Source organism: Spermophilus citellus (assembly GCF_964194105.1).
Source record: "Spermophilus citellus genome assembly, chromosome: 10".
In the NCBI taxonomy this organism is placed as follows: Eukaryota; Metazoa; Chordata; class Mammalia; order Rodentia; family Sciuridae; genus Spermophilus; species Spermophilus citellus.
Genome location: NC_138197.1, coordinates 100,779,644 through 100,805,395, shown reverse-complemented (window position 1 = coordinate 100,805,395; position 25,752 = coordinate 100,779,644). Strand labels below are relative to the sequence as shown.

Sequence of the window (25,752 nt, the reverse complement as noted above, 5' to 3'; positions counted from 1 at the left end):
GCAACCCTCATCCTGACACTGCTATTTCTACCTGAGGACAACTACATCCAAACTGCAACCTTTTGATACATGGGCACTCTCAAAGAGGACCAAAGATGGCAATCTGGATCAAAGGAAGATGCCAATCTGGATCAAAGGAAAAGCATACGGTCTTTTCCATTGCGAATAGGGAAAAACCTCCTATGACAGCAATGCATTACTGACATTTTTCCCCCCAAGGGTGCCTCCTGGGTAGCCCAAAGAACAAAAAAAAAAAAAAAAAAAAAGTGGAGATGAAGCTGTCAACAACCAAGCAATGACGCAGAATCACTTTGCAGGTGTCAAAACCTCAATCACAGAAAATCAGGACCAGTGGGCAGACCACATGAGAAAATGGATACCAGAAGAATACCAAACAGCTGCTTAGCACAGAACTAAAGCAAGGCAGATACCCACGGGGAGGTCAAGCAAAACACTTGGAGAGCACATTGAAACACAGCCTGAAACAATGTAACAAAGCTGCAGACAGCTGGGAAACAACTGCTTAGAAACACAGGCTTGCAGCTACAGAGGCAGGAGGAGGCCAGGTTAACAAACAGCCACACAAGCATCCTGGAGGCAGTCACTCTAGAGGCAACAGCAGGCACTTCCTGCGGGCCAAACATGACTGCCAGGACCACTGACAAGGACTGCAGGGACCAGTACACAAAGCCTTACTGTTACATGAAAACCACTGCTCACCAGCAGGCTCAGGATCAAAGGATTCGCTGGGACAAAACCTGTAAGGATCAAGGTAGCCTGGGGTCCAGGCTATCCAGTCACTAATGCTGGGCTGGTCTCTCAGGCAGCACGTCTGCCAAGTTCTACAAATATCACCACAGAGTGAGAGAAAGGGAAGTCAGTAAAATTTTACATCTATAAGTCTGACCTTGAGCTTTGGCTCTGAACAATTATATCACAGACCTATATTTCTCGGCTGCAGTCAGGGAACCCCAAAGAGTGTCCAGATGTGCTGTCAGGGATCAGTAAGTTTGCCAGAAGAGTTTTAAAACTATGTGTCTCCAGTTAGATCAGACCTTGGCAAACTTTTCCAGTTAAAGGCCATACAGTAAATATTTTAAGCTTTTGCAAGCCCCAGGGTCGCTGTTGCAACTACTAAACACTGCCACTGCAGAGAGAAAGCTGACATAATCCATAAACAAATGAATGGGTGTGGATGTTTTTTAAACAGAGTGGATTTGGCTCAAAAGGTACCCACCTCCAATCTAGATAGTACTCCAAAACTCAGACACACATGTATTCATATGAATATTCTACCTCATGGGTAAGTATCTCACAGCAGAATAAGGCTATTTCTAAGATCACATTTGTGTCCCAGTGGGCACCAAAAGTACTACTAAAATTGTCAAGAGTAATGAGAACAGAATGGAAATGAACCACATAGGTTTCATGGGCATCTACACTCTTCTTTCCCTTCTAAGGGCCTTCCAAGAAGGTCCTGTCCCAATTTTCCACTCTTAACATAGACTAAAGGTACAGACCCATGGCCCAAACTCAGGCAAAGTACCCCACTCCCATCCCCCTGGTAGTGACTGTTTCATGGATGATGGCCTAAATCAGGATAATTAAAATCCTTTCCAGAACATTTCTGAGAGAATTAGAGATGAAACTCTAGGTTGTCACTGGCCCCAATGACCATGGCGTCCTGACCAAGAGATGAAAGAAGTGAAATCCACATGCGTGCATTAGAGGTCTGTTCAGACAAGCAAAAGGTTCCAACTTCCCTGGATTGGGCTTATATCACTGTTATTGAATGAAAGTTTGTTGGAAAACAAAACTATATTCTATTGTATGTGCACACAGTATGACCAAATTATATTTTCATACTGTGTGCACATACAAATATGTAGCAATGTAACAATGAATAATGAATTCCACTGTTGATTAATACTTATAATGCACTAATTAAAAAAAAGAAAAATACATTTTAAAGACTGAATGTTTGTGTTCCCCCAAAATTCACATTTTACATCCTAATGTCCAAAGTGATCGTCGGAGTGAGGCCCTGTAAGAGGTGCTGAGATCACAAGGGCTGCCGTCATGAATGAGACCTCATGAATGCCTTTATGAGAGGCCCCAGAGACTGCCCTGCCTCTTCTGCTACACAAGAGTACAGGAAAAGATAGCCATCTATGGTTCAGGATGAAGGCCTTCACTGATTCTGAATCAGCTAGTTCCTTGATCTGGGACTTCCCAGCCTACAGAACTATGAGGGGGAAAAAAAATAGCTGTTGCTTAAAATACCTGGTACAAGGTATTTTATCACAGCAACATGAATGGACTAGATTCCTTCTTATCAAAATAATAGGTTAGCAAAAATAAAGATGTGGATGACAAAGTTTCAAAAACAATTCCAAGTAGAAATATAAACTCCAGAGCCTCCACACCCCATCCAGCTGTGAGTACAGATGATGGCACATCTCATCGCTCCCTTTTCATTAAGGAAAGAAAGCATGTCTTTCCCGTCTCCCTTCACCAAAACGTGATCACCTGTGTATTTCCTTTTCACTACTTGCCCTAGACAGAAATCTGACATAGTCTTTTAACTCTTCTGTCTCCTTGACCCACAGCATTTAGTTAATTACCAGTGAAGTTAACTTTCCACTTCTAATATATTCAAATATCATTTTAGCTCTACTTTATTTTAATCCTCATCACCAATGGAAATAGAAATCTTCTAATGTAATCCTATTTAGCCTATATAATACTACATAGCTTTTTAATGAATTACTTTCTCTCTCTCTTTTTTTTTTTTTTTTTTTTGGTCATTACTAGGGATCAAACTCAGGGGCATTCAACGTCCTTAGCCCTTTTATTTATTTATTTTCATAGCAGAACCCAGAGGCACTTAACCTCTGAGCCACATACCTAAAACTTTTTATTTTTTTTTATTTTAAACTTCGAGAGAGGCTAAGTTGCTCTACCTGACCTTGAACTTGCAATCCTCCTGCCTCAGCCTCCAGAGTCACTGGGATTATAGGCATGTGTCACCATACCCAGCTCTGCTTTGAATTTCACCCTACTGCAAACAGGTCTCCAAATGTTATCATGAAACACAGGCTCCCCTTGGTGATATGGATTCTGCCAACCTGCCAATTCATCTCTTCCCTTTTCCCCTTCTTCCCGTGCCCTCCTTTAGCTTTGTGCCCTACTCTGAGACACCAAGCCTTTCTCTTTCTACACATTGTTTCCCAAACACTCCTCCTCCTTCTTCATCCGTATTAAACTAATTCTTATTTATCCTTCAAGAGTCAGTTCAAGAATAATCTCTCACAAGTGCCTTCTTCCCTCCCAGGCTGGATCAAGGGCCTCCTTATGTACTCACTTAGAATCTTAACCATATCTGAATCTTACAGTAACTATGCCTGTTTACTCCAGTCTCTACCTCCTCCAGCCCCCAACCAGACCCTGTGCTCTTTAAGATTACAAACTTCATCTTGCTCAGGGCTGCTGCCCCACAGCTGACATGGTTTATGATGCAGCTAAGCACCCAAGAAATGCTTGCCATCACAACAAAGGGGTGATTTGAGCTGAAAACACCCAACACTGCTGCTTTTTTGGGAGACAGAAAATTTCAAGATAAGAATGACATGCTTCTAAATGAAAGTCCAATGCGTATTTGAGCTGATTTCCTGAATTTAAAATAAACCAAAATCAAATCTCTCCCCCAAAATTTGACTAGAATTACCATATTTTTACACTATAATCTGCAACATCAGGCTACTTAAAATGGTAAACACACCCTTACTTTACCTTTCCTTCCATCATTTCTAGTAACAACAGCCATTTCTGGCCCATGAGACGAGCCCTGGGAATACACAAAAAAATCTACAATGGCATTAGCAAATGTCTTTATTTCTTTTTAGATGACACAAATATAAAGACAATGATCTCCATATCATTGTTGTTGCTTTCATAATTTTCTTTCTCAATAGCACTATTGAAAGAGAATATGAATTTGTTGGTGAAGAGTGCCAAAGACTTTTAATATCACCCAGGGTCTACCTTAAATCTACAAGGTATGGAGTTAATGAATAAATTGTCTAATTTAACATTAAATTTACTCTCTTGGGCTTTAAATTGAAACATAAACCTCATACACAAACACATACACACACTTAATTAACCAATTAATTCTCAGAACTCAAATTCCAAATAAACAAAGATGAGCAAATAGGGTTTTGCTTGGATGATACCTTTTTTCTTAAACACAAATAATGACAGGACTGGTGGTGCACATCTGTAATCCCAGGGACTCGGGAGTATGAGGTAGAAGGATTGCAAATTCATGCATGGGCAACCTCAGCCATTTAGCAAGACCCTCAATAACTTAGCAAGACTCTGTCTGAGCATAAAAAATAAAAAGGGCTTGGGATGGAGTTTAGTGGGAAAGCAACCCTGAGTTCAATCCCCAGTATCAAAAGAAAAAGAAAGAGGCACAGACAAGCTATCAGTTTTCATATGCAAAAATGGGGAAAATAACAATTTTATAATACACACCAATTCAGTATATAATCAAAATATACCTCTGAATTCTTTAAAAAATAGCTATTTCCATTCTAACAACATGTCTTAATTTCACCTCAAGGAACTTATTTGCCATGGTTTTCAACTTCAAAAGATCCCAATCACAACTATCCACCTTCCATTACAGTGCCTATTGACCACGCACAAAGACAAAATCCATCCAAATGTCCCCCAAAGGAAAGCAGTGTATCATAAACAAGAAAGGGGCAAAGTCCTCAGGTCAATTGCTCAATTTCATCAAAGTTCTTTTATACAGATGTCATTTTTAACCTCCCTCATCTAAATAATCATACCTTCCAATCCAAACACAATTGCTAGTCTTTTCTTTTGTTCTAAAAATTTACAGGGGAAGCATGTTTAATAAGGTCAAGAATTATGGGTTTCTCAAGCCAATTAAAATTAATTCCAGAAAGCTGAGAATCATAAAATCTTGGCAAAATCTATTTGTTGCTTGGCTTTAATAACTTAAAAACAATATGACTGTATTTTTTAAAAATTTATCAGAATCCAGTGTATTAAAATACTAGGCAAATCTTCACCTGAATATTCTAAAAATGTTCCATAGAACAGATGTACATTAGAGAAAACTAGGCTGCTCTCCAAAAAGAATCAAAAGTGCTCTCACTTTTAGGAGTTTGCCACTTGCTGTTAGAATTTAGTTATCAACAGGAACAGAATAAACAATCCAACTGAGAATAAGGTAACACCTAAGCAATAAAAATGAATGTGGATTGTAGCTGAGGTAAACACCTTCAGTTGAGATAGTGTGTGGTGTTACTCGTCTCACTTCCCATGGTATGTGTGGTAATGTAGCCAACATTTTAACTCAAAGCATAATAAAGTGCCCCAAATAGCCAATTTCAAGTGTATTTCTTTGGCAAATAAATCCAACCTCCTCATTATGCAACTGTGACCTGTACTAAGTTGGAAGGGACTCCAGGAATCAGAGACACACCTGATTTTTTTTAAAAGATTTAGCCTGATTCCAACATGATAATGGCTCACCTTTAACCTGCTTACCTTACCTGTATTTTAGGAGGGAAAGTTTTCTGGGGGAAGAGGAGTGGGGACAAGTGTATTTCAAGGCAACATGTATTCTCTTTGAATAGGTAATTCTTAGCAAAATAGTAAAGCAAATATGTGAAAAATCTGCTTTAACTAAAAGATAGTCCAAAATTCTTAAAAGCAGAACTATTTGTAAATAAATTAACAAAAATTGTATGTCCTGGTAGTAATGCAAGCAATGAGAGGGAAAAAAAGATTCCCAAAAAGCATTTCAGGCCAGGCGCCCTGGCACATGCATGTAATCCCTACCACTGGGGAGGCTGAGGCAGGAGGATTGCAAGTTCAAAGCCAGTCTCAGAAACTTGGAGAGGCTCTAAGCAATTCAGTAAGATCCAGTCTCGTATAAAATATAAAAAAGGGCAGAGGATGTGGCTTAGTGGTTAAGTGCCCCTGGGTTCAATCTCTGATACCAAAAAAAAAAAAAAAAGAAAAAGAAAAAAGAAAAGAAAATTTCAAATAGAGTTTTCATATTCATTTCTTCTCATTACATTATAAACCTAAGGGTATACAAACATATTCCTAAGATTTGAGATAACCCTTAACATCATATTTTCCAACAGAATCAAAAATACTACATATTTTAATTAGGATATTTCATTGTCTGTTTTATATCATAGAGTAGAATATTCTTTAAAACGCTAAGAAATCATAATTTTACATGTTTTTATATATCACACATCCATTTGAAAAGAATAAGTCAATTACGATAAAGACTATGGAAGACAACTTGTTATGTTTTCCATATACTTTTGATTAACTATTCCCTGCAATTTCTTAACAAAATTTACACATGTATGCATGCACGCATGGGTACAAGTGTCTGTATAATGATAAGTTTCTCTCAGTTTAGAATTCAGGATGAAAATTAAATTCCAAAATTATTAATTATTATTGCTCATTGGACCTTTTTAGTTATGCTTTCTGAAATACCAAGTTTATTGTTAGAAATGTTTAAAGTTTGTATATTTGCTTTTAAGAAAAATTCTAATATGCTTTATAAATTTTTCAGATGTTATTATACAGTGTTTTGTTTTGTAAGTATTTAATTTTTTTTTTAGTTGTAGTTGGACACAATGCCTTTATTTTATTTATTTATTTTTACGTGATGTTGAGGATCAAACCCAGGGCCTCGAATGTGCTAGGCAAGCATTCTACTGCTGAGCCACAACCCCAGTGCTTATACAGTGTTTTCTTAGTCTGTCACCAACACAGCTAATGATAATTTTCTTTCTTTTTTCTTTCTTTTTTATTTTAATGGTACCACGGATTGAATCCTGGTCTTTGTACATTCTAAGCAATCGCTCTTCACTGAGCTACCTCCCCAATCTTTTCTATTTTCTAATTTTGAGAAATGTTCTTCCTAAATTGCACAGGCTGATCACAAACTTGTGATACTCCTGCCTCAGTCTCCCGAGCAGCTGAGATTACAGATGTGTGCCACCATGCCTACCCAAAGATAATTTCTTGATTAAGAGAAATAATTAATTAATACCCTCAAAACTGGATATACTACCACATTCTTTACATAACTTACCTCATTGGATGCTCCCAATAACTCCATATATTATGTACAACCATCCTCATTGTATAGAACAGGAAATAGGCTAAAAGACTTTTATCAACACAATCAAAATCATCATGAAATAAGAAACAGTTCTGGAATTAGAATTCTAAATTGTCTGATTCCAAAGTTCTTAAAATCTTTATTCTGCCATGCTGTTGCTTGAAAAGTTCTGAGAAAAAGTCCTATTTCATAATCACCAATGTGTACCACCAGGCCTCGATGTTCGACACTGCCTTTCAGCACACATGCTAAGCACATTCACTCCAAATTCTCAACATACTACTGATGAACACCAATACCTCAAGGCAGAGAAACTCCGGTTTATCAATCCTACAGCTTTCCTAAACACAGGGCCACCAGAACTGTACCAAATATGAATCTACCCCCAAAACAAAAAGGAATGTCTATAAAGGAGACAATAGTACCCAGTAACAACCAACTCTACCAAAAAGAACCAAAGATTCTTCACACCTAATGCACCCAAATTACTCATTTTACCCTCAAAAGGAAAGACTGGCTAGAATGTCTAAATAAGCCTTCATGCACAGAGACCAAAAACATAGGAAAAGCAACAGAAAAGAAAGAGAAGAGAACAAGAACTGCTGACTGCTGGCCACACAAGTGGATAAAGATAAGATGCAGAGATGTTGGGTGGGAGGAGAAGGAGGACATGATAAGCAATAAAAGCTTGGACAGCAGGAGCTCAACTATAGACTGAAAATTTTAGCTACAACAAGGAAGTAAAGCATAGCTCTCTTCCCAGGGTAAAGAGTGAGACACTCCATGTCCAGTGATTAATTGAGTCATTCAGCCCTTCAGTCCAACACATCACATCTAAATATGTAACTATGCAGCTTTTTAAAACCACAGAGAACGTTCATCATACCATTGCATTTGATCCTCACTCTGTGGTCAGCAGTTATTATTATTTTCTCTTCCTGAGCAATTGAAATATAGAGTTCAAGAGAGCCAGGACCTCAAGCACTTAGCTAGTCAAATGATTAATTCTAAGACTAAAACCCTAACCTTTTTTCTTGGTGTAGTGTTTGTTCACAATACTACCTCAATACTACAATAATACATAGCACATCTAATATTTTTAAAAGAACAAAGAAAATATAACTCAGTTTTGCATGGGATCTTTAAAAAGATTTCTGTAAGTAGGATATTTAAACTTCAGCTTTATGAGGCATTCACCTATTCAAAAATCCCCCAAGGTGCCTGAAGGCTACAGTTTAAGTGCACCAGGTTTAAAAAAAAAAATCATAGGTCCAAACCTGCTTTTCTTCCTTTTCTCTGACTTCCACCCCCTACTGCTGAAGATCAATCCTGGGCCTTGTGCATGCCAGGCAGGTACTCTACTACTGAGCTACATCTGCAACCCAGGCCCAAGCCTTTCTAATCCTAAGTAGAAACCTGCACCTAATATCATTATCCAAATGCCTGTTGCCATATCATTTCTAAATTTCTATCTTTCACACTCTAAACTGCATAGTTTGCTGCCTGCCTAAAGTCTATAAAGTTTTCATGAAATGCAAGCCAAATTTTCTTAAAATAGATTGTTCAACAAAAGCAAATACCAATAAAGACACCAATTCGAGAGACCCAGTTTAGGCATCAGGACCTCTTCCATTCATAAGTCCATTGAAACTAGGGGAAAAAAACTCAAAACAAAACAACAACAAAAACCTAACTTTACTTGCTTTTAGATAGCTTTTAAAATCATTAATTTTGTAGGTAACTGTAGCTGAACAATATATTATTAGTCTCCAAATATCTCTGCTATAGATGAGACAATTCTTCTGCTTGAAGCTACCTAACTGAATCTGTTTTCTGGGAAGTTATCTTTTGTTCTCTGGTGTTTTATATTAACAGCAACATTAGCTATTCCTGAAACAAGAAATGTTCTAATTAGTAACTTTTCTTCAGTGTTACAGAACCTAGAACATTTGGAAAACTTCAGAAATATTTGAATGTGGGTCAGAAAAGGAGAATACCATGAAATTTATGACCACCCTGGCCTCCAAGCACCTGTCGCAGACTAAAAATATATCTCCCCCAAATTTCTATATAAGCCTTGGCCTGTGACCCCCACCCCCCAACCAAGACAGTTGTGTTGTATTGTTTTGTTTTGGAAAGTTCTCATCTCCAAGCTTGTTGCCAATAAAGGTTTTTTTCTTGCCCCAAGGGAACTAGACCTCAGGATTACACCAAGGCAATTACATCAGTTTGTCAAAATCAGAATACAATATGTTACAAAGATGATATTCTTGTATATGATGGTGACACATATTTCAATACAGATTACTTCCTAGAATTTTAACATGCTTTTCACCTTTTAAAATTTAAAAACTAGCCAGGCTTGGTGACACACACCTGTAATCCCAGCTACTCGGAAGACTGAGGCAGGAGCATCACAAGTTCAAGGCCAGCCTTAGCCATTTAGCAAGGACCTAAGCAACTTAGTGAGACCCTGTTCAAATAAAAAGACCTGGGGTGGGGCTGGGGATGTGGCTCAAGCGGTAATGGCGCTCACCTGGCATGCGCGGGGCGCTGAACTCAATCCTTAGCACCACATAAAATAAAAATAAAGATGTTGTGCCCACCGAAAACTGAAAAATAAATATTAAAAAATTCTCTCTCTCTCTCTCTCTCTCTCTCTCTCTCTCTCTCTCTCTCTCTCTCTCCTCTCTCTCTCTCCTCTCTCTTTAAAAGAAAAAAAAAAAGAGCTGGAGATATGACTCTGTTTACATGCACCTGGGTTCAATCCACAGTTCCAAAGGAAAAAAAATTTAAAAATTCAAATACATATGATCAACTTATGGAAGATATCTTTTTGCAGCCAGTAAAAGAAGAAACTGAAGCAGAGATTGAATAACTTGGCTAAACTTATAGGCAGAAGAGAAACACCTACCCTCAACCTTTTTTGACCCAGGAATTTAGGCAGCCTTTCCAAAGGTCTTGTAAATCACTGAGCTGATTTGTAATATATTAAAATAAAATAAATCTTATTACACAAAGTGGGGTTCATAAGCCTATCACATCTTTAGTATCTGGAAATGACAGAAATGCAGAAATTCAGACCTATCTCAGACACAGTCTTCTTTTGATTCCCATGCAGTTTAGGAAGGGCTGATCTAGAATCACATGCACATATATACAAAGAGAGTTAGCAAGTGCTCATCTCAAAGGCTTTTTAAGGGAGGCATTGGAACAACCTCTAACACTAACCCTAAACTGGAGGTTTCAGCTGACTTCATTATTTTTTCCCTTAAAGGAAATCACCCTTATGAACACAGGGAAGCAAACTACAAGAGAGGACCAGACTAAACCCCCTTGTCTACAACCACAGGAAACTTCAACATCAACCACTAGAGAATTTAAAAGTAGCCATCAAAAATTCATTCATAGAAATAGTGACATTATTCATGTTGGTGACATGTGAGAGGCTTTAAAATAGTGAACCTTCTCTTTGATATAGAACAAAATCAAGAAACACTGTTTTGAAAAGGAAAAAAAAAGAAAGACTCAAACAGAGGCGGAAGGATACAATCCTAAAGCAATCACATTTAATAAGATATTTTAACTATAGTTGGTAATTTCAGCACATTGACATCTTTATAGACTTTTTATTCAAATCCCAAATTCACTTTCTTTGAGTAAAGCAGTATGTTTCCCTAGAAGAGTGAGTTAAACTAGAAAACCATGCTTCATTAATATACATTCAGTGACATAATTCAGTACAAGTTTTTTTATTTTTGCCTTCAATAGTATAACAAGACTAATCTTCCTATTTTAAATGCAGTTTACCAGATGAATTCAGGTATACCAGTTTTTCAAATCAGCTATAAATAATTGCTTCCCTCTAAAGGGCCAATTTCTGCAAATAAAAATGTCTTTTTTGCCTGATTAAACTTCTTCATCACCTGAAAACTTTTCTTCTATATATTTTTAGTTGGAATATTTGTCATTAGAAGCTTGCTTTGTCAAAATGATCTCTTTTCAATTGCTTTGGGAGACTAGTCCTGTAGTTAATTATTTGTGGGAGGAGAAAAGCAACCTATTTTAAAGGGAACATACTTGAAAAAACAAACTTGGACACAAATATTCTACCAAGATATTAAAAGCAGCAGGCCAAGGAGCACAGGGGTGCACCCCTATAAACCAGCCACACCAGGAGGCTGAGGCAGGAGGAACACAAGTTCAAGGCCAGCCTGAGCAACTTAGCAAGACCCTATTTCAAAAAAAAAAAAAAAAAAATGTTTTTAAAACTAGAGATGTAGCTCAGTGTTGTGGCCCTGGGTTCAAGCACCAGTACAAAAGCAAAACCTAGCAGCAGCAACAGCAGTGGACTAAACAGTTATATGTTTAAGAGCCTGAAAACAGGAAGATAGGAGTAGCCAAAAGGCAGTGTAGGAAACAATGAGAAATGAGAAATGTCCCAAAGGAACCAGTATAGGTTCACTACAGCTGCCAAAACCACCTTGAGAATCTCCTCTTCCAGATGGCTCTGCAATGACAAACATCTTCCCCCACAATGAGGAAGGCAGCCAGGCCTGTGAATGTGATCTCTATGGCTACCACCTACAGCACCCCCTGCAGAGGACACAACATACAGGGCTGTCACTTCAACATGCACAGACATCCAATAAGTCCCTGTTCCCTCAGGAGGTGCCTTACTAAAGGGCTTAACTATTGACTCTCATATTTAATCCAAGAAACACCACTAACAGACAAAGACAGCAGGGTAGACATGTTTTCACTGTGGAACAAATTGGAAATTAACAAAAACAAGATGTTTACTTTTCTCAAAGTGTTTTCACTTATCTGCCTCTCTTAAAACACTGGTTTTAGAATCTTGGGTTTACAACAGAAGCTCCATAACAATATGCTCTCTAACAACATCCTTATTAACATAAACAAATAACCAAACTGATACCATGGAAAAAAAAAAACTGATACCATGGTTTGACTCCTTTCCACTTCTTCACAGAATACTCCAAAGCAATTGAAAAATAAAATAAAATTTCATAAGACACAACTGTAAAAATTTTACTCATCTTATTTATCCCAAATTTGTTTTGTAAGAAATAAACTTGTGAAATGCATTCAAAATTAATACCCAAAGAATCTCAAGTATGCAGGGTTATATGGACCACCATTCTTCCCACTGGATTTTTAACCAATGCTGAAACGTGGCTATTTGAAATACTTCAGTCCATCATTTAACACAGTTCAAAATGTCAAGAGCCATATTGCACCCCAGTGGCCACTCCTCAGTACATAACATATCCTTTGAAGTTAAAATACCCCAAAAGGATGCCAAGTGAGAATTTATAGGCTAGTACAGTCAAATTTATCGAAACTTACCTACTATTAAAGAAATCAATAATCTCTGGAATTACAATTACCAAAAAAAACCACTTTTCATTATCAAAACGTGTGACTTTTTCAGTTCAAATCTCCATCACATCCCCGCACCCATGGCAATCTTTTTATATGCATTTCCTAATTAAATAAACATGGCTGTATGCCTACAGTCATCTCATTTTCTGACTAGATGCTTTGAGCAATAATTATAAATTTATTATAATAAATTGCACAGAAATGAAGGTTAATAATAAAAAACAAAGAGATCTGACAAAAACATTTTATTTGACCACAACACCTAGCACAGAGCTGCAATTTCAAGGGCACTAATGTGTGTTTCATTTGACAAATCATGTAATTTAGCCAGTTACCTTGACTATAACTACACTCAATGCCACGCTTCATATCCTGACTCATTCTGATATCACAAAATGCACCAGTGAAGAAATCAAGAAACAAAAGTCTATGTCAAGTTATCATAAGCAAACAGCATTTCCTCTGCCAAACACTAAAGTACTTCTAACAGGGATACAGTAGTTTAGTGTTAAGCAAATGCGGCATGTGTATAACCTTCAAAGGAGTATGCCAGGCACACATGCCTATAATCCCAGCAACTAGGAAGGCTGAGACAGGAGGATCACAAGTTCAAGACCAGCCTCAGCAACTCAGGGGAGTCCATCAGCACCTGGTAGTAAAGCACCCCTGGGCTCAATCTCAATATAGATATAACATATACTTTTATAGATAAATTAACTGTACTTATGAAATGTCCTTAAATAAAATAAACTCCTCCAAAAACATGACAATAACTTGAATATCCAATTTTGAAAATAAACAGTTCAATGCTCTTGCTTCCTCAAAATTCTGCTGTATAATAAATTTATTTGCTTCCCATTTATCTGTAAAGCAAAAAGGTCATAGTTATAAACCAAAGAAATAATCCTGAAAAGTTTCTCCAAGACTGAAATGAATAACACCTTTTATTCTAGAAACTTTGAATGCCAGGGAAACTGACAAATATGATTGAAAAGCTAAGCTCTCAGAAAGGAGAAAAACAAGGCAGAGTGATCAAAAGAAATTTTATAGTGCCATAACTTGTTGAAATTCATGGCCTAGAAAATATAGCCAAAAATATAGTCTTTAATCCCTATGTCAAGTTAAGGCAAATCTGATTAACAGGAGAGTTCAGTCACTGCAGACATCCAAAGAAAACAGGCGACCTGTACAACTAGGAAGGCTACATTTGGGAGAGATATTGCAAAGCTCTCACACTTATGAATAAAGCGTCAACAGGACCAGAACAAAAATAAGTCCAGGCTAACCCTTCACCATATGTCACAGCCACAACACAATGTTCTGAGAAAGAAGGTAACAGAGTCCCAGCAAAAAGTTTAAAATATGAATATCCATGAATACGGACATGAATATGAAATTAAAAGTTAACAAAAGAGGGTTGGAGTTGTGGCTCAGTGGCAGAGTACTTGCCTAGAATGTTTAAGGCACTGGGTTTGAGTCTCAGCATCACATCAAAATAAATTAAATAAAGTCCTATTAACCAGAAATATTAAAAAAAATTTAACAAAAGAAAGACATAAACTTAAGTGAAAGTCTATCTATCAGAGGGCAACCTCTCAGCATATTTTATAGGTCTATCGTAAAAGTCCCAGATTCAAACATTTTACCTGCTAGCATGATAAGACAGGACAACATTTGGTAGTATGCTTGATACCAAGGGTGAGGAACTGCTGTATCATTCACCACATATAAAAGCAGCCCATCGAGTAGTATTCATAATTAGCGATCTACTGAATGTAGAAGTTTATTCCTCAAAAGCACATACAAATCAAGTCTTCAAAGAAATCATCTAGCATTGCACATAATTATACCTGTACATAACCAAATTATTATACCTCTTTCATCCTATGAAAAACTGAAGATAAGCAGTTCTAATGATATATCACTCCACTTTTTTCTTTAATAACTAATATCCTAAGTAAGGAGAGCTATTCATAGAGGTATTTATATCTTTAAAAAGTCCGCTGGTCCTTTCCTTCAAGACTGACACATTTATCACTTTTGTAAAGCCACTAAAATAAGTATGCAAAGTTGATATAACACCCAGCTCCCAAGAGAGAACCAGAAAGTTTAAAAGATGAATGTCAGCATGTTAAAAGCACTTTGCATGAGGATACTAAAGTTATAATAATGTATGTTTGTCAACCAGAGATTTTTCAGTGTGCCTTAGGGCAAACTTTGTCCTTTCCTAATACTGTGAAGGTGCCTGCTTGGTTTAGAGGTAATGCACCCTTAGCCTTATGATAAACAGTCACACCATCACCGGCATTTTAAACAAGTGCTTTTAGTGTGTTAAGCATCAACAAAGAGATTAGGAAGACAAACTGTGCTCCTAACTCATGCTGTAATCCAAAAGGTTGTAGCTAGTTCAGAATTATAGCAGCAGAGAATTCAGTGTTACCAGAGGGGCACATTAGCACTGAAGAACTAAGTACAGATGACAAGACAATAGCCCATAGCACCAACAATGTAAATTAATGATTGTGTATATATGTGTGTGTGTGTGTGTGTTTACACATATGCATGTGCATGTACAAAAACAACTAAGAGACAGATGGCTGACAAGCAATTGTCCAGTCAGGGCTTGTATTGGGAACATTTGCTATGATAAACACCGTGTGACGGGCTCAATGCAGGTAAAGCAAAGCAATCCATACAGACGTCACCTCATTTTACGTCTAATTTACCAGCAATTGTTACACTTGTTCAAAAGTGCAAGATGAACCATTTGCAAATAGATATGTTCAAACAACCAAAACTTAGTTAGGGAAAAAAATACCATATAAAATAGTTCATAAACTATAAATTCTTCCAACTGCATTGGTTTTTTCATTGTATTATAAACTGGGAAGAAAATTAAAGGATAAAACAATACTTCCATATTCTCTGGCTTCATCTGATAATTATCTGATGATACAACTTTTGATACAAAGCAAACTTCTCTCTTATTTTTCAGTAATTCTTTCTAAATACGTATTTACTAAGTGCCAGGCATGCCTTCAGTGCTTAAACATAATGAATTTTTTAGATAATAATACTAGATTGGCCTGAGACAAATCTATTAAAGAGAACTTTTTAAAGAGAATAACAGAGTGAGTGGTTGATCATTTGACAAAGCATTCTTATTACCTAGTCAAAACCCAAACTAACAATAACACTAAAAGACCAAGTAGAAGGAATAATTGAATATTTTTAAGGGAAAAAATTTTAGCTGGGCATGGTGGCATACCCCTATAATCCCAGGGCCTAATAACTTAGCAAGGTCCTAAGAAAATAGTGAGACCCTGTCTCAAAATAAAAAATAAAAAGGGCTTGGGATATGGCTCAGTGATTGAGCACTGTTGGGTTCAACATCCGGTATCAAAACAAAAAAAGCTGTAAAAAATCTGTTAATAGGCTTTAAATCTTCCATTCCTTCATTTCATATAGTCAAGCAAAATCATTATGAATAAAATCTTATCTAATGTTTCTATAAAAAAACAAATTTATATCCAAATGAAAACTAAACCAGGGATGTGCTATTAAGCATTTTGAATACTATTAATTCCAGAATAGAAATTTCTACTGTGAAATTTTTTTTCCAAAGTTCACATAGTTAGTGTACAAAATAATAACTAAGAGGCCCATAAGTAACAGTAATGATCTTGGCTGGGTTTCACAAACACAAAATGAGCAGTAAGGAAAAAATATTCAGGCAAGTGACAAATATATTTTCCACTTTAAAAATTTCAGATTCTTTTTGTTTTTAAACTCATAAATTATTTTACTCATGAGAAAATTAAAAACATGCAGAAGCTACATTTCTATTTACTTGTCTGTATGACATCAAAGGGCATTTCATCAAGGAGATAACATGTGGAAAATGAAATCAGACTTCAACATGCTTACCGATTACCTTTGTTTGCTATGAAGTACTCTGACTCCTCTCATGTTATTTCCATGAGAAACTCATAACAGTATTTTTAAAGAGGAAGAAAAGAAAATCCTGCCATATCATTGTCAACAAATATATGAAAGAACAGAGAATTTGGGGTCAGTATGTTTTTTCCACTGACTAAACACCAAGCTTCTCTAGAAAATAAGAGAGAGCTTCCTTCAAGGAGTCACATGCAACATGACTTAAATTTGGCGCAGACTGAATATTTATAATTCCAATTTTACTCTAACCACAATTTAAGATTCAATATAGTCATTTTACCACACTGAAAGTAAGGGGAGGGAGAATACAGTTGAAACCATATATGCTTTCTCATCAGATCCTGTGAATGCTACTCTTCTACTGTTTGTTTCAACACATCATAGACATATTCTTAAGTTCAGCACAGAAACTCTTGTAAAATATTAAATTTTACCATAGGGAAATTGATTTTGCTTTAAGAAAGTTTCATGTTACCACTTAATTTCAACCACGCTACATCAAACATTGGAAAGTAATTATATATACAGTTTATAAAGTAAACCTGATCACTATATTTAAATTAAATGATAACTTTGAGAAGTACCACAGCAATAACGCTTAAGCTCTAGCAACATGAAGTCCTCTTAAAATATATGCCAGATTCTTCAGGCTAAAATGCAGAGTCTTGATTTAGTTAAGGAAGTCAGACTTAAGAGCCATCTCTCTCTTAGGGAATTACTTCTCTCTTCACTTCAAGCAACACAACTGTATTTCACAAAAGTTTCTGAGGAGCAGCAGAATCCACAGAGGGCAATTTAAGCAACATTTTAAACATGAATCCTTGCAGTCTAAAATGGAGCAGTGGAAATAAACACATTATCATCATCCTGAAGTCAGTTTCCACTTGGCTCCCCAGCTCTTATCCTTTTTCACATACAAGAGAGTTATATTACTTAGAAAATATATTTGGAAAGTCACAATTTACAGTGAACCTTGGCAATTAATCACTTTAACATGCTGTGCATGCAACAAATAAGTTCAGTACTCCATTAATATGTATCCCAAAATTCCTAGAATACATAAAAATAAAGCTTGCTAATCTTAAGATTTCGTGTTTTTAGCAATATGTGGTTACACATGTAGTTCTGCTAAGAATTCTGCATAAAATATCCTTTTCAAATGATAGCAAAGTATAATGCATATTTCAGGCCTTCAATATTATATCGGTATATAATGTCTATATATCATATTCAGCATGCTATCCATTAGATGATATGGGCAAATCATCACACTAAATTCATCTGTGTAGCTAGAAAAAAAGAAGTCAGGAATTTTAACACTCAGTTTGACCTATATACAGCATGTGAAGAACTTATAACAAATGCCAACCATCAAAGCACAACTAATTTATCATCACACACCATTCTTCCAAAGTTACAAAGTTCTAACATTTTGACTTATGATTCAAAATAACAGACAAAATGTATCTGCACATTTAATCTAGTTTTTGCCTTAAATTTTAAAAAACAGTGTCCCCTGACATATACTCTTTGAAGAACTGAACAGCAATCAAGAAGAGCATACAACAGGAATGCTTGGTTTATCACAGTATTCTACAATGATGACAGTACTGTAGATAATAATATATCATTTATATTATATAAACTCTATAATACTGGTCTAAATGTTCTCTATTCAAACTTTTCCCAACTAAGCCAGCAACTGGCCAGACCCATCCCTTAGCTTGTTTTAAGGAAAAGTCGCCCATCTTTAGAAACAAAGACTTTTTTCCACAAATGCCCAATAGCAGGTGCACCATCACACAAAACTAGACAAAAGACAGCCAGCTCAGTTCACCTCACTCTTAAACATGACCATTTGTCAGAGCTTATGGTGTAACTTCTAAAATCAGCACATTGTTTAAAAGTTGAGGGAAAGTTTATGTTTACTAGTACTTTCCTATCAATTGGCCTTTGACAGACACTTCATAAAATGCATTATGAAGGACTTGACAGATATTCTCATACCTATTATCAGCAAACTTTACAACAGACATCGTGTGAACCAAGACTTACTGATTTAAAACACACATCCATGAGCATGCTTTTAGCTGCAGATTGGATGCACCAAAGAACACAGAATATGGCTAATTAGCACCAGGAGAAGAGTCTGCCTTCACCTCCCCTCAGTATCAACCACTTTGCTTAAGTTCACTCTTTGCCTCACCCTAACCCTAGGGATCCATTCACTTTCCATAGCCCAGAGAGGCTGCTGAAAAGCTGTCAAAGTAAATCTGTGCTCACTTTTTGGATGGTTTAATTTCAATGGAGCATGAAACACCCCAGGACGGTTAATAAGTTTAGCCAGGCGTGCTGTTCTCCCTAATATATTTTAATTATGCATCTGTTTTAATTGTAATCAGATTAAGTCACCGGAAAGGCACAAATTGGAATTTTCCCTGATGGCTATTGGAGCTTTTCATCAGCTTCTAAACACTAACAAAGTTTAAAAAATAGGTAGAGACACCAGCACAACTGTGACATTTTCCAGGAATCAATGCAGTTTCTTTGACAACACAGTTCGGGTCTCATTAGCCACCTAAATGCAGAAGACAACTTCAGTCTCTAGGGGCGTCTTCTTCCCCAATTAGCAGAAGAGAATCACTAATGCCTAATGCAAAACGCCCAAACAGAAATGGAAGCCAAGGCTTTTATAAAGTGCTGCCCAATCGATTGGTGAAGTAGGCTGGGGAGCGGGAGATACAATCAGCAGCATTATCTTCGCCCAAACTACCGCACACGTCAAAAGAGAAAAGTTGAAACAGAGTACGATCTCTCTTTTCACTATTTTGGCAACTGTCAAACGTGCGTTTTAACTTCGAAAAATAAAAGTGTCCTATCAATAAAAGGAAATGGTAAAGGAAGATCTATTAGGGCGCGCGGGGGGGGGGGGCTGCTTCCTTCCAGCCCATATGTTAAAAAAATGCTTAATGGGCTTTTGTTGCACCAAGGAATACCTAAGACTTTTGTTTTTTTAACACGTTCATTAAACAGTTTCCCAAATTGCCGGGATTTCCGCTAAGAAACTTAAGCGTCTGCCAACAGGCGAGAAGCGAGAGAGAGAACCTGCTGCAAACTAGGAGCGGAAACTCCCTCAGCCCGCCCAGCGCGCTCGCGTACCGGGTGTTTGCTTTAGGTGTTAATGTTTACATGTCGCCTAAACCTTGAGGTGCAGAACCAGTTCCTCCAAGAAGCCCTTCAGCCTTAAAGCTGGAGGCTCCAGGGCCACGCAGCCACCGTCCCTTCCTCTCGCCCCCTTACCTGTCATCATAGCAGAAATCCGCACTCAGAGTGTTGAGATACAAGGCGAGCCCCAGAGCGCTGCTCACCAACTCTGCAATCATCTCTCCACCGCCTTCCCTCCGGCTCGGCTCCCAACGAGAGGGCAGCAGCGGCAACAAAAAACAGAAGCATCAATCCCCACCTTCCGCCGCCTTCTCCTCCCAGCTTCACTTTTCCCTCGCTTCCCCACCCTCCCGCCTCTCCCTCCCTCGGGTCCTTCCAATCCACGGCTCCTCTCCTTCGCCTCCTCCTCGCGCCTGTCTCCGCAGCTCCTGCTTCCTCCCGGGTGCGGGCTTACACAGCTCTCCCCATGCCCGGCGCCCGCGAACGGCGAGCGGCGTTAGGGCTCCGCGCCCCCCGGTGGATGCACAGGGCTGGTCCTTCGCGCGGCTTGCGGCCCCCACCCTAACCCATGGCAGTTTGGGGCGCCCTAGGTGAGGAGTGGGACTCGGAGGAGGTGGAAGAGTGCGGGATGGGGGCAGAGGGACCGGACCGAGCCGGGCTCTGGGACCAGCTGGAGGAAGAGAAAGAGGGGCGGGTGGGAGGGACAAGGCGATCCGATCGCCTCCCTTCGCCGCCTCCCGGGCGCACTGCTCCGGTGTCGCTGGGACTGACTCCGGCCGCCACAGCGGCTGCAGCACATTCACTCTTTATTAGCTCCCTCCCAGCCCCAGCCTCTTCTCCAGTGAAGTGAGAAGCGGTGGCTGGGGACTCCAGAAGCTCCCGCGTGGGGTTCTCAACGCGGCCCCCCGGCGCCTGCGTGGCCAACCCTCCATCCCGGGTTTGCCCAGCCCCTTTCCCCACCCAGATCTTCCGCGAAAGCTCCTCCCACCTACCCCCCCCCCCCGACTGGCTGGAGACTCCTCCCACCCGTGGCAGAGCTGGAGGCCCCTCCTACCCACCTCCCACCCTCCTCTTGTTTCTTTCACCTTCGATTTCTGTCTGGAAAGCCCCCGGGACGAGGACCAGCGCTGGAAGACTGCCCAAAGGAGTAGCTGAAGCGCGCTCTGGGAGGGGGAGCTCGAGGAGAAAGGAGACAGGAGGAGGTGGTCGCTCGCTCAGCTGCTGCCTGGCGGCGCCTAGCACCAACTTGATCCCAAACCCTGCGTTATGTGTGCCAAGCGCTGCCAGGCGAAAGTGTGGTCAGTTGGACAGACTTCTGGGGACCCGGAGAGGAAGAACAGGTTTGGCCAGTGCTGCAGCCTTGGTTGCCACAAACATACACGCTCTCTTTCAGACACGCACCCGATGCGTGAACCGAAATGGGGAGAAAGAACATATTGGAGAGTTGGGAGGCATCTTGGGAGCGACAGATTTCAGCTCTGAGCCTAGCCTACCACTGACCCCAGTGTCAGGGGAATTGTTTTGGGAGAATTGTATTGGGAGAGAAATGTCCCCTCATTGAGCTTAAAAAGAAAGAATTCAAAAAAAAAAAAGAGAAAAGAATCGCATACATATACACCAGAGCGATTAAGGGTAGGGTGCCTTGGTGATTTCAGGACTGCCAGGCTGACCCTGAGAACACAGAAGAGGCTTGCCGCTAGTGCAACCCGGTACCGCGCTATCCTTGAACCTAGCAAAGCGGAACGCTAATGCCCTTTCCTTTCCGCCCCGATGCAGTACTGGATGGAAGGCATCCAACATGATGAAATATGGTGTAGAAGAATGGCCCGGGTAGAACGAGCTCTGGGTACTAAAGTTACAAGCCCAAAGAGGACTGCGGGCTGTCTGCCACACCTCCTCCAGCTTCTGTCCCTTTTCCTGCTGGTCTAGTGGCTCACTTTGACCATGATGAACACTACTGCAGCGCCCCCTGCTGCATGGCACCCACAAGGCTTGGAAAAGAAGTGTGTTTTCCACTTAAGCTGACTTGCCTGCACTGAGAGACCTGCACCCAACCAGCAAGCTCTCCACAAGTGTTGCCAAAAATTGAACCCCCTGGATATCTGGCAGTGACCTGAAGAGTTTGGGTGCCTGCCAAACAAAGCTGCATCTTTTCCTGATTTTACAAGAAAATCTGCAAAACCTGTTGTAGACACAGATGAAATGATAAATTTTTATTATCTGCAACAAGCAAATGTTGTGCCCTGGGAAAAATGTAAACACAGATTTAAAAGGAATTACATCATTAAAGACAATAATTGACTTTGTTAGGGGGATACTAGAGATTGAGCACAGGAGCACTTTTCCACTGAGCCACACCCCCAGTCCTTTTTATTTTTGAAACAGTCTGGCTAAATTGTAGAGGCTGGCCTGGAACTTGAAATCCTCCTGCCTCAGCCTTCACCGTGGAGACGCTGGGATTACAGGCATGCCACCAGGCACACTTTGGCAATGACTGATCTTTTATCCTTTTTCCCCATGATCTCTGCTCATTGTTGAAAAGTTTTTAAATCATATGAGTCCGTCCATCAAAGTCCTTTGTGTCTTTGTGTTGGTCTTATACGTTGATATTGTATCCTAGGACACTGGAGAAGAAAGAGAATGCATACTCAGGATCAGATGCCTGTGTTTGAGTCCTTACTCTGCTACTATTAGTGTGACTTTTGATCAGTCACTTAATCTTTTTATTCCTCAGTTTTATCATCCATAAGACAATGACAATAATAATAGCACCTACTTTATGGGTACTGTTATTATGATTAGAGCAGTTTTACTGAAAAGCACCAGAAGAGTCCTGGGAAGTGCAATAAGACATTAGCTATTATTAGTATGAGCTCCCACTTCTTCTTTCACTTTTTATCTAAACTCTGGATGTTTATCTCCAAAACATATCAATCCACATTGCCTTGATCCTAGTCCAAGCTACCCTCATGGCTTTCTTAGACCAATAGTGACCTTGTAAGTGGTCTCCTTATTCCATTCCTGCAACTTCTCCTTCTCCCCAGTCTTAACTTCAGGTATTAGAAAGAAAGTTTTGAAAATTACAATCATCCTATTTTAAAAGAATCAGTGACTTCCTATTACACATTGAAGGAAGCTCTGATTCTTACTTATCTGGATCTGACTGCCTCTCCCCTTTCACATTGTGCTCACATGTGCACAACACATACATTCTCCTCATGAACCTACCAGTTTCTCATCTTTTTACGTGGAATGATTTCCCCCTGACTTTCTCAGCCATTGCCTCAGGAAGTCTTTCCTAGTCTAATCTATATAAATAGCCTCCCATCATTCTGTATTATTTTGGTATACATTAGTATTTGAAGCTACCATTTCAATGGAATCTTCATAAGGGTAAGGAATTTATCAGTTTTGTTTTTCAAATAATACCCAGAGTCTATAACATCTGGACATGTAGACAACACACATTAAAAATAAAAAGTTGACAACAAATAAGCAAATAAATATACTTAAGGAAACTATAAAATAACTGAAAACCCACAAATCCATTATGAGAGAATAAAACGATGGGTTGTCATTGTTAAAGATGATGAAACATTAACAAAGACAAGAGGGGAGAAGTAGGTTAAAAATTCTTCACAGTGCATCAACTCTGCAGGAAGACCTGTGGTGGAATGTCACAGATGGACAGCTCTCTTCAATAATTAAGAAGACTTAGAGGCATAAAAGGTACTAGAGAACTTTGGATTCAGCCTGCTAAAAGCTTGTAAGCATTTTCCAGAGCTGTCTCCATTTTCAACTCTCCACTAGTTTTAAATATTTATTTCTACCTTCCTCCATTTCCTCCTTTTCTCCCTCCACCCACCACTCCTCTAAATTGGAAGCCTAGGGGACAGTGAGATATGCCAGTAAAGTGTTGCACCTTTCCATCCCTGATAAATGGAAGGCTGCAAATCTAGCTGTGATTGAGAAATACAGTTGCTTTTAACAAAATTTCTATTATAATTTAACATGGGTCTTAATATCCTTCCAGTGCATTAATCTCTTTCAGATTGCTCTCCAAGGGCTGAGAAGCAGCCAATTCCTGCATTTTCTACCTTCCTCGAACAACTGCAGGAAGGAAATCGGATTAAAGATGTCATCACATCCTTGAAGATCATTTCAAATCTGGGGACATAGGTTTTTTAGTTTATTAAGGTGTACTTATCCAATGTGAGATTGCTGCCTCAGTTCTGAATTTATATATGGTCTATTTAAAGCTACTGTTGCTCTCTACAGATGAAGGAAATTAGGCTGGTTGGCTTGAGTTTTCTACCTTAGACACAAGATTGGCCAAAAAAGTGCTAAGCCCTTATTTTCTCAAGTAGGTTCCACACATCTGCTACCTCACCACTTCCTCAATGAATTCGTTTTTATAGTCGCCTGGACCTACCCTGCATTTGTTCTGCATTCCCAGGCCTTTGTTGTATAATTCATACCTTTGCAGTGCCAGTTCCTCAGGGTAAAGATTTCCTTATTTGCCTAAGACATTTTTAGTTTATTGTGCAATACCATCTTCCCTTTGGGTGTTGCATAAATATTAACTAAAAATCCACATCTGGTGTTGGTCGTCATTTCTATTTGTCCTAATATAACTTCTCTTTGAACAATTCATTTGGAAAGTGTGCCAAGGGTGAAATGTGGCACATAAATTCTCGTGTGCTGCACAGAATGCTTTTTAAAATGCCCACAGATTTGGCTATTTATGAACAGAAGATTTGCACCTCTTTCTTTACTCTTTCAATTCTAAAATTGTAGCAGGCCAAAGTAATTACAATCTCCCCTATGTTTTCTGAAAAGGTATCCAGGAATCTCCTGCTAAAATCTTAACAGATTGACTAGGTAGCAGAAAAACACTAGCCCAGCAGGTGAAACTGCATGTTTAGGGAGGTCAGAACAGAGCTCTCTGCTAGGGGACTCATAAGCTCTAGGCTCTGCTCAGGAAATAACCCTGCAGGAGAAAAACAGCAGAGCATGGATGAAATGTGGGTCAGGGAGCTGAAAGAGGCACATGGGCTGCTTGGTTAACTAATGACAGTAAAAGCACTGGCTGCACATGTTACATTTCGATGTTTCCCAGCATACCATAAAGTGCTGCCCTGAAGACACTACAGCATATAACATTGCTTTATCCTAGGACTTGTGATCCATTAGGAATATAATTAGGACAATGCAGCCACAGAAACAGATCCTGTCACCTCTGTCACAAAACCGGGGCTGTTAAGAACCAGCTGCTACCAAAATAATGATCACTTTAAGAATCTCACAATTTCCCTAGCTTCCAATTCAGAGGATGTGGGGGTCGGGTAGGAGGAGAAGAGGAGGAGGAGTGTAGAAATAACATGTTAATAACCAGATATAGATAATTGCAGAGATGTTGAAGCTAATGATAGAATTCAGAAATTCAAGAAAACCAAGGACAGCCTCCTTCATAGAATCTCTCTGAATGCATTCACATGCACCCGTATAAACAGTGATCAAAAATATTCTAACAGCTTGGAAAATTGCACAGAATCTTGGGTAACAGAATTTTGATAAGACTTAGATTCTGGAAATAAAAAGGAGTAGAGGGAAAATTAATTTTCATGTGAACATTACTTTAAATCAACCAGTTACTCATGAATTTTGCCTTGTTCAGTTCAACATGGACCTTTTAAGCTAGCATTTTCCAATAGATCTTTCTGCAAAGGAGGTTTTACATCTGTGTTGTGCAATATTGTAGCCATCACATGTGGCTTTTGAGCTGAGGAAATGTGCCTCTTGCAACTGAGGAACTGCAGTTTTAGTTTTATTTAATGTCAATTAACTTAGTGACATAGGACTAGTGGCTCCTAAATTAAATAGCACAGCTTATGTAGACTGTGAGGGCTTCCCAGAAGACCTCTGTGTGCCTTAAGGTGGATTTCATGTGAAAGCGAGTTGTCAACATCCTCCCACTATCCAAGCTTTACTCCTGAATCATTTCCTCTTCCGGCTCTGCTCCCACATGT

At 39.0% G+C, this 25,752-nt stretch overlaps 1 protein-coding gene across 2 annotated transcripts in view; it reads right to left on the bottom strand.

Annotated features, from left to right (window-relative positions):
• TMTC2 (transmembrane O-mannosyltransferase targeting cadherins 2) overlaps positions 1-20,659 on the bottom strand; it is a 381,491-nt gene extending 360,832 nt beyond the window's left edge. Inside the window, exon 1 of one of the 2 annotated variants that reach the window (XM_081310136.1) lies at positions 19,859-20,659. Coding sequence is in view for 1 of the 2 variants with exons in the window: in XM_081310135.1 (XP_081166261.1) it covers positions 19,859-19,941 (83 nt within the window). In the remaining variant the exon portion in view is untranslated. The remainder of the gene's footprint in view (positions 1-19,858) is intronic. The other variant, XM_081310135.1, reaches the window with a different exon arrangement.
• Positions 20,660-25,752: the final 5,093 nt, after the last annotated feature.